Genomic DNA, 12,865 nt, shown 5'->3' with positions numbered 1-12,865 from the left:
CAATGGATAGTTCAAGATGTGGCATCTGCTTAATTTTTCCCTTTTCTGCAAAGCAGTAATTAATCAATCAATCACATGCTACCAAGTCTTCTCTAAGGAAAGCTTTTGAGTTTTCTCTTTCTCCTTCTGCAAGAGCTGCTGGGAGATAAACTATTCATGAGGGCCACCAGGGGCGCAGCTGATGTATCAGATTTCAGCAAGAAGCGGGTGATTAGATTTGGGATCAGGGAGAGCCAATACTCAAATGTTGGACATATTGGCAGTGATTTCCAGTAACTTCACTTTAATTAAAAGTGATATACTTTAAGTTGCAATCAATGCAAAAAATTTCTATGACAATTTGGCATCCATCTGCAATGACTTCTGGAAGAGGCTGAACCCGGGACACCACTAAAAAGGGTTGCAGGAGGGGGAACAGATTAGTAGTCTCCTCCGCCAGCTTTCAGACAACATATAATCAGTGCTTATAACTCTGCCTATAGATTGAGTCTACAAAGAAAGTAGCTGGATATCTCTCTACCCCACTCTCTCTCTCACTCACAACACACCAAAGTATGAAACAGCATCTTTGTCTAAACTGCTCCACTCTGAGGCTGTTCTCACTGAGCAGCCAAGAGTGGGCTAAGGCAGCCAAGCCCGCTCTTGGAAGCTCGTGTGAAGCAGCGGGAGGCAAGAGGCTGCTGCCGCAGCAGCAAACCCACTTAAGGAGCCCTCCTGCAAATGAGGTTGAGAGCACAAGTCCTCTCTTAACCTCACTTTCTTGGGTGACTGTGGGGTCCTCGGCTGGCATCAGGGGAATCCCCACAATGTACCACACTCTCACTGGAGATGAATTTGGGTGGTGGGGCGTGGCTTTTGGATTAGCGTGGTGGGCTTCTTATCCCCTGATGCTCCACGCTGCCGGCAGCTACAGGCAATCGTGTGGGCAGGAGATTCGCTCACCCAGAAAGAGCAGGGGGGCCATCTGCAGGGAGAGAAGTGCGAGGTGAGCAGCCTTCCTCAACACTTTCCCTTGAGCCCTCTCTCATCAATCATGAGAAAGGGCTCATAGTATAATAAGAGCTCTGCTTAGCCCACCCAGAGCTCTTTATGGCCACCAAGGGCTGTTCCACACATTATAGAACAAAAGACACAGGTGTGCTACCAAGTGTACATTCAACAACATAAAGCAGTAGTCAATCTCACTCTGACTGGTATGCCTCTATGATGCATCTATTTTCAAATACACATCTATTTTCTAGTTTGTTTGTTTGTTTGACATATTTTTATACCACCCAAAACTTACGTCTCTGGGAGATTTACCATGTTCACACTGGCCAACATCCTAACTAATGCTGCGGGCTGCACAGCCTCAGTGACCTAATTGCACATTGCACAGAGCACTTCCAGCAGAAGAAGAGATTGGTGAAAATTGGTGTTTCAGAAATGGGAGCGGAGCTGTTGCAGGCATGCATCCTTGGTTACAATGTCAGCCACTGAGGTGCTTCACATGGTCAAAGTGAAGCGCCTCAAGGTGTTTTGTGGGGATAACGGGTTTAGCCCGCTCTCCCCACACACGAGCAGTTGCTTGTTGCTGGGCAGCCGGATCAGCTGCCCAGATGAGCGACTGCTCCAGTCGGGCGTTCCTGCACCCGGCCGCTGCTCCACCGGGAGCTCTGGGGATCGGGGGAAGGGGAGTGCTGTCTCCCCCTCCCCTCTACCCCGAAAGTGCCAGCTGTGGCTGCAAGCAGCCGCAGCTGACACACAATCAACAAAATCAGGTTAACGGAGCACTCGTTCCGTTAACCTCGTTTAAGGGGAGGAGGAATTAGGTGGGCTAGCCGCCTTGGAACCACCAAGCTCGCCCGCGAGCCTGGTGGTTCTGACGATCACCAGAAAGCGGGCTAGACTTCCTTAGCCCGTTTTCTGGTGATCGTCAGAATAGCCTCATTGTGTTTTCAGGTGTACGTTTAAAATTTAATGTGTGAAGAGCTCCTAAGATCCATTCAGGTAACAGCATTCATCTCCAGTGTTAGAAAGTATGAAGTTGTCACACATCTGAACATAGCCATGTGAACGAAATCACTGCATCTGGCACACTTCCCCTTCCAGCTCTCTCCACTACAGCAGATAGGCCTGTAGTTGCCAAAGGAAATACGGGTGTCCAAGCAGCAACTGGCAAGTGGCTATGCGGAGCCACTGAAAAACGGCACGTAAGAAGAGCTTGTCCCAACAAGCACTGGGCAGTACAGGGCTAGGACATGACGAATCATCTGGGTTAAAGGGCAGTGATGGTGATTAATAAATATTAAGCATTTGTATAGTGCTTTCATGGCACATTTCATACATTATCTTGTTGTAATTCTTAAAACAACCCTGTGAGCTAGGTGAGTATTATTCATTTATTTTTTGCATTTATATACCACCTCAGCTTGGGTCTCTAGACAGCTTACATCCTGAAACATAAAATTTTAAAACCACTATTAAAAAAAATTCTCAATGTATTGCATTTTTGGTTGCCAGAACCTAAGGGGTATACTCATGGGTCAAATAGGCCGTAACCCAAAGTTTGGCTTTAAAAAAGCCAAACCTGCCAACCCTCAGAAGTGGCAGAGCTCTTACTGCAACAGGGAGCACATTCCAAAGCCGAGGGGCGCCCATAGAGAAGGACTGTCCCCGAGTGGCAACCAGTCGAGCCAGTGGCAGCCGTAGACAGACCTCCCCAAATGATCTTATTCTTAACCTCCTACTGCAGATTGTGGGGTGGGAAGGCAAGCAGGTGAAAGAGCCTAAGGCCAGTTGGCGAGTTCATGGCTGGGATGGGACCTGAACTGGGGGCCTTCTGATCTGAAGTTCAACCTCTGAGTCTCTGTGCCACACCAGCTCTCTGAAAGGTCAATTGCTGGGAGAAAGAGATATGAACATTTAGGTGCAAAGAGTTATGGAAGCTAAGGCAGGAGGTACCGTGCTAAAAATGAGGAACAGAAAAGGCAAAGAGGGTGTAGGGAGACAACTGTATGTAAGTGGGTGAGCAAGAGCAAGGGACAGGAGCAAGCATCAAAAGGAACTAAAGAAGCAGGTATTTAGTTCAAGAGCTGGGACCAGAAGGTTCACCGGGAGAAAGGTGGACATGTACATGCACCGGGGCATCTGGTAAGCACAACTTTCTGTGTGTTTTAGCAGGCAGCAACATTTGTCATGATATTTGCTAAGCTAAAGCAGATTCCGACACAAGCCCTGACCCTTTGGTGAAGCCGCTGCCAAGCTGCAAAGGCCTGGAAGATACATCACTGCTGTTGCCCCTGGCAGAAAATTCTCGCTAAACTAGGTTGAGCTCCTAGCTGCCTTTTGAGTCTAAGAGGAAATAATGCAAAGTGACCCTTTAATGTCCCTGCTAATTAGTGGCATTCTCGGAACATCTGGTGGGAGGCAGCAGGAATGACAGCAGCCACTGACAACCTTCAGAGCTCTCTTGTGAAAGTAGAACTAGAAGGGACGTTTGAGTCACAAAGGGCAGCGGCTCCTGCTAAACAGAAGATGGAAGGTTTGCTCAGGCACTCACTACGTAAAGCTGCCAATGCTGGAGGGACAGCCATGTTAGCCTCTTGTCACTAAAACAACAGAGAGTCCTGGTGGCATCTTAAAGACTTAGGGTTGATTTACACCATTTGAACAATGTCTGGGAAATGTTAAAACTTCCTGCAGCACGGACACTCCCAATTTCTGGTTGTGTGAACGTGGACATTTTCTGGATATCAAACTGGCACTGCACCAACCTGACACTTAATTGGGATCATCAATTTTAGATGTGAACTACAGCCACTGATCCCAAGTAATTGTTGGGTTGGTATGGTGCCAGCCCAACGTTGCTGAAAAATTCTAGGTTCATATGCCCGAAAATCAGGAGTGAGCATGGAATCTAGGATGTAACATTTACCAGACACTGTTCTAATTATGTGAACAAGCCTTTTATGTGGAAGAAGCTTCTATTGACTATAGCCCACCTGAGCAGAGGCATTAACTAGTATCCTAAGTTGCCAGCTGCATTACATCTGGGTACAACAAAATACAAAAAGATGATGAACACCACAATGGGACCAAAAGGGTTATTATTATTGGTTATTAATAGCTCTTTTCTCATGTCCTACTTTGGGCTCAGGCGCCAATCCAGCTGGACACTTCTAGATGCCCTTTCTACTGGTATACTGTGCATACATTATCAGATATGATGGCCACACATATGGTTTTTCACATGAATATATCATCGTGTGTATACACAGAGAAGACAGGGCCAATCGAAGCTTGTACATGCAGCAAAAGCGTGCTTCTACACATGCAGCCAAAAAAAACACCCCTGTATGTGCAACCCTCACATCTGAAGATCAACACAGAGGTTACATGCTTTTTCTTGTTCTAAACATATTTTTATACAGAAACAGACTAATATGTGAAGGGGTCCTTAGCTGTAAGCAGCATCAATAATAAGCAGATTTTGTAGAACGGGAGGACATTTCAGGTTTGTTGTTAAATCAGCCCCAAAATGGCTTACACATCACTGCATTCAAATGCCGAAATAATCATGCTACATAACCTAGTGCTATGGACTTGGGATTTTGCTACTGATTCATGGAAAGAAGGCACAAAACATGAGCCACAGAGGAAGGCAGGATGGTGAGTCCTTCCTATGCTGCCATTCGGCAGGGTCCTGATAAAGGTGGACTGCCTCTTAAATCAAGCCTGGCAGAGAGAGGGGGGAGGGGGGAGTGACTAGTCAGGCTGACGCTATGTGGATGATAACAACTGAGCCACAAGAATGGACTAACCAGAGACAGGTGATAAATGGGATGTAGGAAGAATGGCTGCAGCAATCCCTATGATGCTAAGTGAGCAGGACATGGCACACAAGAATAGACTGATTACTCAATCTGATGACATACTGATAATAGTTGGGACAGAAGAATGGATACAGCAGCAATGAATGGGATGCAAATAACATACTAAACCCTTTGATGCTATGTTAGAACAGAGTTCAGAGATGCGTAGATGGAATTGATGTCTGTGTTACTTTGTGAAAGGCCTTTAATAATGTGCATCATACTGTTGAGGTGCACATGTTTGGCACTATTCCTGAAGAGGGACCAACCTTTACCTTGTCTAACACAAAAACAAGCTTGAGCTGCTGTTAGTTAGTTGGATCCCAATTAGTACCTCCATAAACAGAAGACTTACCTTTCACACAAAAGGGAAGGGTTGGTAATCTCGCCTTTCCTCTCCAGTCCCCCATGCGACCCCAAAAATATATGCTTGAGATTTGGGTGACCTTCAGGAGTAGATGTTCAGGCGATGCAGAAAGCAGCAGAGGGAAGGGGGGATTGGCGAAGATCACCCCTCTCTCTCAAGCAAATGAAACTTCTTCCATTCGCAAAAGTAATTAGAATGCAATCCAATGAACACAGATCTCCACCATCAACATCAGGATGATATAACAACCCAACTGAATGGCTGTTTCAGTGCACATTCTCCTTGTTCATCAGTCTCCACAGATTCCTCCCCTTCCTGTCCACACATTCCCCACCACACATTTTGGCCCTATCTACCTTTGGGTTGCCGTCGCTGGTGGTAGATATGTAGAGCTCCACCTTTATCTACTCTGGTTACCATGTGGAAGTCACTGCTGTTGAATCGATTGACCCGGATGACACTCGTTTTCTGCTGGGCATTGGCATTATCTGAGTTGGTAGCATACAGGTAGTTCTCAAAGACGGTCAGGCCATAGAGATGTTCTATCTAGAAGACACAAATGTGAATTTTTATGAGTGAGATTGCCTGGTGGACCCAAGGATTAGTTCTTTTTGTACTCTGAGGTTTGGCTTGCTTTCTTGAATAATCTGAAATTACTTGCCCTGAGGGCTCCCTTCTGAAATGCAACTGCTTTTTGATTATGGAACACTATGGTTCAGACTCCATATGCTCAATGGGAGAATGGGGTGGGGTAGGTCTGATGGCCTCCTGATCTCTTACAACTGCGATTCTCAGTATACTTGCATTTGCTCTATCGCTTACTTCTATGCAACAAGTTTGTCTGCATTGGAAATCAATACTGCTGTAGTTTTTTGCATGGTCATTTTGTTTGTTAAATGTGTGTCCCCCTCTTCCTTCAAGGAGCTCAGAGCAACTTTCAACTCACAGCCCTAATGAGGTAGACCAGGTCATCAAGCTTTGTGGCTGAGCAAAGATATGGACCTGAGTGTCCCATGTAGAACCTCACACTGGCTCTTTGAAACCACAGCTGCCCAGAAGAACAGATTCCCCTGCTTCCTAAAGTAGACTCACTGCCCACTTAGAGATACACAACTCTAGTGCGTTAGTGCCCAAAACAGCCCATCTCTCTTGAGGCTCAACTCTTTGAAAATCCCACAGGTCAGGTTACTATTTACACTACTGTATTTGAACCCACAGGAAAAGGTGAAGGATAAAACAAAAGTCCAAGATGTTGGACTAGACAGGCCTTGGGCCTGATCCAGCAGGCTGTTCTTGTGTCCTCCATGGTTCCAAAGGACTCCACAAATCCGCTGTACATCCTCACAAGGAATGCTCACCAAGATGCCCTGGATAATGGTGTGCCGGTTCTTTCCTTCATAATCCACCACTTCAATGTAGTCAAGGTAGGCATCAGCCCAATAAACTAGTCGATTGACCAAATCCAAGGTGATACCATGAGGGAAGACAATCTTGGTGTCAACCAGCTTTGTGCGGTTCTGCCCATCCATGTCACAACGCTCCACCTTTGGTATCTGTCCATAGTCAGTGAAGAACACCTTCCTGCAAGGACAAGAGGAACAGATGAAAGAAGCTCTCCAAATACAAGTAGGAAGTGATGGCTTCTCGTGAAAGGAAAAAGAGAATAAGTGTGTTAATGTGTGTGCACAACCAAACATATTAAATACCAAAGTACTACCATAACACACATCACCACAAATACACATTGGTGCACAGAAGTGTGACACGCACCTATCCTAGCAAGATGTGATAGTAAGTATGGGCTGTAAGTGAATAGATGAATGAATGCGGGCTTTGCCACCCCTTCCTTTCTCTTGGCCCCTGCTTCTTCCCTCTCTCCATCTCCATCACTTCCATCCTTGTTTTACCCAATCTTGCACTGTCATCCAGTTGTGTCTCCAGACAGTAGCTGTGCCAGTTGCTTTTGCTCATCATTAGACGCTCACATTCCCTCTTGACTCTGTTTCGAGACCTGGCGGCCGTGGCTCTCTTTGCCCCTTTTCTTAGTCTGAAGTGTACTGACTGCCAGGCATGGAAATGGGTGTGAAACTAGGGTATGGATTGAAGGAATGGCTGCTGGTGTCACTGAGGTACTGATGCCTCCCACCACAGCAGTGATACCCAGCCAAGCAGTTCTTGGGGGATGGGCATTTGGCCTGGAGGGTAGCTTGCTCCCAAGTTTAAAGTTTCCCCTAGCTCTTCCTCTTCCTGCTCAGCTTCCAGAAAGTATCTCTTCTGCCTACATTGCAAAGCAGTTCAGGAGGACGAGACAGACAGATACCTTTACAAAGGACAGTATTAATGTGTGCAGACTATAAAGAACCTGCTGGCCTTATTATACCTTGACCTGCTATGATGAATTAGGATGTCAAATTTCCCTTTTGTCTTGATATTGCCATGAGGGATGGCTGAAGGGTTCATGCGTATGCTAAGAAAGCTATATATTCTATTTCCAAAAGCCTTGTTCCACGCTTATTGTTTAAAAAAACCTCTTCCTCTGATCAAGCAGTCACTTGTTCTTCCAGGTGCAACAGCTTCCTAACAGATACTGTGTGATTTATAATATCCAGATTTATTCTGGATACCCAGGAGATCCCTGAATTAGGACTACATGCAGTAATTAAAGAAAGCACATTAAAGCTGCGATCTGATGCATAATTGCTTAAAAATAAGTCCCAGTGAACTCAGTGGAGCTTAACTTTGGGGTAAATGTACACAGGATCACGTTGTTCCACTTCAGAGCTGCTCTTTCCACTGGTGGACCAAAAACAATCAGTGACAGTCATCTCAAGAGCACAAGTTCATTGGCTGAGAGAACCCCCTGGATCAAAATCCTTCCTACAACTTGTGACTTTAAACCAGGCCTGCTCAACTTTAGACTTCCTGCAGATGTTGGCCTACAACTCCCATAATCCCTGACTATTGGCCACTGTGGCTGGGGGTTATGGGAGTTGTAGTCCCAAAACAGCTGGGGGGCCAAAGTTGAGCAGGCCTGCTTTAAACAATGTTGGGAGGTGGGTTTGCAGAAACCTTGCCCTTCTTCCAGAACCACCAGAGATTATCCACACCAGCATAAAAGACAGAATCAGAGAAACATTTTTTAACCACCTTTTCAAAACTCCTGTGTGCAGAGAGGTATATTCTAACTCCTGCCAGAGAGTGAAGGCAAACACTAGATGGCAGTCTAAGGTACACTTTGACGACCTAAAAGCCATTATTTCCAAAGACCGTTATCTTTCATCCATACATCCCCTGCTAACTGAGCAAAGAGGCACCTTTTACCGTGGTGATTTTCTTTATTTAGCAGGGGGAGAGTAACTGGCCCTATCCACCCCCAGCACAGCACCTCCAGTGACTGTTGCTGGTGTCTATCTTATGTTTCTTTTTAGAATGTGAGCCCTTTGGGTTCCATCTTATTTATTTATTATTTCTCTTTGTAAACCACCCTGAGCCATTTTTGGAAGGGTGGTACAGAATTCGAATTATGAAGAAGAAGAAGAAGAAGAAGAAGAAGAAGAAGTTGTTAAAATAATTGACATAGCAATACCAGGGGATAGCAGAATAGAAGAAAAAGAAATAGAAAAATCACAAAATACAAAGATCTACAAATTGAAATTGAAAGGCTGTGGCAGAAAAAGACCAAAATAATCCCAGTGGTAATTGGCGCCCTGGGTGCAGTTCCAAAAGACCTTGAAGAGCACCTCAACACCATAGGGGCCACAGAAATCACCATCAGCCAATTACAAAAAGCAGCTTTACTGGGAACAGCCTATATTCTGCGATGATATCTATAACAATTGACAATAAAATTCAGCCATCCCAGGTCCTTGGGAAGGACTTGATGTCTGGATAAAACAAGCCAGTCAATAACACCTGTCTGACTGTGTAAACAAGAAATAATAATACAGGGGAGAAACACAGAAAGTCCAGAACCCTTCAATATCCAGGGTTCATTGGGCTGTCAACCTGATACAAAATGATGCGAAATACTCACCATACATTCCCTCTTTCTGGCTTTAGCACCACAGTCAATTTCTTTGGGGTTAGAATACATCTCTCACAAGGGCAGATGAACTGCATATCCCTATCACAAAGCCCTCTCAAGGACACCCAAATGACTGGACCTCAAGCTTGGCACATGAAGCATCAATATTTCCTGTGCTGACTACACAGCACCTGAGTACCCTTTGGTGCATGCACAAATAAAGAGCTTGCCTTTTGTTGTGCAGAGATGAAGGATGCAACCTTGGGTTAAATGGAAGTATTTGAGAGTAAGTCTCATGGAAAATCAATGGCATTTAGCTCTGAGTAAAAATGCCTAGAACTGAGCTGTAAGTAACTTACTAACCTCCCAAAAGACACCTCTGGAAACAGAGGGCTCAACATCATGTTAATTGCAAATGCTTGTTTTTAAAAAAACAAAAACAAAAAACCCTGGCACATCTCTCATTTCCTGAAAATTTGTGCTAAAAAGGGATTTGGAGCAGAGGAATAGTGGGTGGTGCTTCACTTCCCCTGCCTCTCACGTTCGCCCTGAAACATCCCACAACAACTCACCCTGTGGGAATTCCAGATGTGCACTTGCAAGGTAAAATATGCATCTAAAGCACAGGCAGAAAGAGCAAAAGCAGATACAGGCAGAGGAATTCAGGGGGAAAGAAGCAGGCAGGGAATGGATCAAGCATCCACCCAACCTGCTTCAGCTACTAAGCCCCCTTCGCAACGCTGAGCTCGTGTGAAATATGTAGTTGAGACCTGTTAGGGCTTGAGCTCAGGTCTCCTAATCTCAAACACTTGCTCCAGACATTTGGGCATCTTGAATTCAGTGGTGTTTGTGTTTGCACTGCTACTATGGTAAGTTCAATACCAGCATTGTGTGAAGCACTGTTCAGAACACAGAAGCAGTCCCATTTCCGGTCAGAGGAATTACAACATCCTACATTAGGCAGACAGGAAAGAGACTGACAAATGAGCAGTGACGAGCAAAAGGTAGGGGAGGATTAGATATTAATGCTCCCATAGATATTAATCATGCAGGTAAGATGAGGCAGGGTGGTCGAGGACAGACTTTGCAGAAGGAGTGTGTCCTGAGGAGAGGACTTGAAGGAAGAAAGGCAAGTGGCTTGACAAATAAAGGATAGGGAGACTTGTCCAACCACAGGGAGAAACCTGCCAGAAGGCACAGATACATGAGTGGCCAAAGCAGATAAATGCTTCCTCCTTGGGAATAAGAAGGTAAATATTATCAAGACTGGGCTGAACTTGAGACTTTGTCTTGACAAGACTGCAGCACGGAGAAAGTGCACACGACAGATCTGCTGAAGACCAGTCCTAGAAACACTTAGGAGCCTAGGAAGCTCCCTTATACCATGTCAGGCCATTAGTCTTTCGAAATCAGTCTTGTGACTGGCAGTGGCTCTCCGAGGTTTCAGGCAGAAGTCTCTCCCAGTCCTACCTGGGGCCTTCTGCATGCAAAGCAAATGCTATATCACAGCATTTTACAGCAGACAGTACTAGCATATTATCACCCATCCAAATGCAAACCAGGGCAGACCCTACTTAGCAAAGGGGACATTTCATGCTCGCCAACACAGGACCAGCTCTCCCCAATAGTATTAGCTGAGTGAGCAGGTCATGACCTATTGTCAAGATTGCAGCAGAGATTAAAGCTTGTTGGGCAAGATTACTTCCTCCTTTCTCGTACACTGGCATAAATTCAACTCTAAATTTCCATTCCCCCATCACCACCACCCCACATTCTCAGCATGTCCCCATACTGCTGAATATGCAAGTGATTCACAACTACCTCCTTCCTCTTTCCCAGCAGATTCCACAAAGGCAACTGACTGATTTCTTGACACCTCGATAGGAGGTGTTGCACCATAGGATACAAAAGAGCACTAGATGACTGCCTCTGTGTCAGAGATATGAGATATGCTTGCACCTTAGAGGGATGGGTTCATAACCCCATAGCTTCCAGCTAGTAACTTGCAGCCATTTGTTCCTTAGCCCAGTGAAGTGGGCCTTTCCCATCTTAACATGGAGCAGCTACACATCCAAAGTGAAAGCGACCCGATGACAATGTGCAAATCATGCAGGTCTCACATACCCAGGGTGCAGCTGTCTTGCAGTTCTGCACTGGGGGAGATACTCTATCTTTCCTTGTCACCTGATCCTACGGACACAGTGGATGTCCTGAATTGGAGGCTGGAGGCCATGATAGGTTGGATGTGGGCTAATAAACTGAGACTGAATCGGGACAAGACAGTGGTAATGTTGGTCAGCTAAAGAGCCAATCGGGATGAGGAGATTTTACCGGTTCTGGGTGGGGTTGCACTCCCCTTGAAAGAGCAAGTACGCAGCTTGGGGGTTTTACTGGACCCGGCTCTGCTTTTGGAAACTCAGGTGGAGGCGGTGGCCAGGGGTGCCTTTGCACGGCTTCGGCTAGTGCGCCAGTTGCGTCCCTTTCTCAAGAAGGCAGATCTGGCCACAGTTACCCATGCCTTAGTCATGTCATGGCTGGATTACTGTAACACACTCTATGTGGGGCTGCCCTTGAAGAATATCCGGAAACTGCAGCTACTGGGTTTTATCCGGAGCTGCCTGGTGGGATCACATCACACCTATTTTGAAAGAGCTGCACTGGCTACCAGTTTGTTTCCGGGTCCAATTCAAGGTGCTGGTTTTGACCTTTAAAGCCCTTAACAGTTTGGGCCCGGGATACCTGAGGGTCCGCCTGCTCCCAAGAGTTGCTGCCCGCTTGACAAGGTCATCTGAGGGGGCTGTGCTCTGGGTGCCGACAATGAAGAAGGCTCAGCTGTCATGCACGCGGGACAAGGCCTTCTCTCTTGCTGCCCCCAGACTCTGGAATGCTCTCCTGGTGGCTATTCGCTCCCCAGTCTCCGTCACAGTTTTTAGAAAGTGTCTTAAATCTTGGCTCTTTACCCAGGCTTTTATATGATTGTCTGTACTGCTGCTTCTTTGTATTCTGTACAATTTTTATGCTTGTATTTTAAATCTTTTAAATCAGATTTGTTTTATATTTTAGCTGAATATTTTAATTGTGTCATTTTTACAATCTTGTTTTTAATTTTTGTGTGAACCACCTTGGGATTGTTTGAATGAAAAGCGGTATATAAATTGAACAATAAATAATAAATAAATAAATACAACCTAGACTAGCACCAATGGGCAGTTGGCCTTGTTGCCTCTCAAGACTGGGGCTCTCTGGGGCACATCCAGACGGCTTCAATATCAGGGATCAGGTGTGGGGTTTCAGTGTTTCTGATTTTGGCCGTTCAGATCTCACATTTCAGCCCATGCTGACTCCCTGCTGGCCCCCAGAATTGGAGGGGAAAGTGTGAGCTGCAGAGTCTGAAGCCTCGCTTCCCCAGTGAGTCCAGTGGTGTCCAGAGAACTGGAGGGAGGAAGAGATACCTGCCTTTCCTGGGGCACTTTCTTTTTTCCACCACCCTGCTGGAAGCATGGTGTCTGAGTGTGCCATGTGTAGGCCTATACCAGCAAGAACCTTGCTGGTGTAGACCTACAAATGACATGGAGGCAAAAGGTCTGAAGCTCGAACCTCGGGGCACACTCAAACACCATT

The 12,865-nt window shown here is 45.9% G+C and overlaps 1 protein-coding gene across 8 annotated transcripts in view; it reads right to left on the bottom strand.

Annotated features, from left to right (window-relative positions):
- LRP1 (LDL receptor related protein 1) overlaps window positions 1–12,865 on the bottom strand; it is a 452,537-nt gene that overhangs the window by 201,165 nt on the left and 238,507 nt on the right. For all 8 annotated transcript variants that reach the window (XM_053288908.1, XM_053288910.1, XM_053288909.1 and 5 more), the window contains 2 exons: window positions 6,579–6,801; window positions 5,577–5,766 (listed from right to left, as the gene is read on the bottom strand). In XM_053288908.1, coding sequence (XP_053144883.1) covers window positions 5,577–5,766; window positions 6,579–6,801 — 413 coding nt within the window. The remainder of the gene's footprint in view (window positions 1–5,576; window positions 5,767–6,578; window positions 6,802–12,865) is intronic.

This window comes from Hemicordylus capensis, chromosome 2 (genome assembly GCF_027244095.1).
Source record: "Hemicordylus capensis ecotype Gifberg chromosome 2, rHemCap1.1.pri, whole genome shotgun sequence".
Classification (NCBI taxonomy): Eukaryota; Metazoa; Chordata; class Lepidosauria; order Squamata; family Cordylidae; genus Hemicordylus; species Hemicordylus capensis.
Note: the sequence above shows the minus strand (reverse complement) of the source record. Positions and strands in the feature narration are given on the sequence as shown.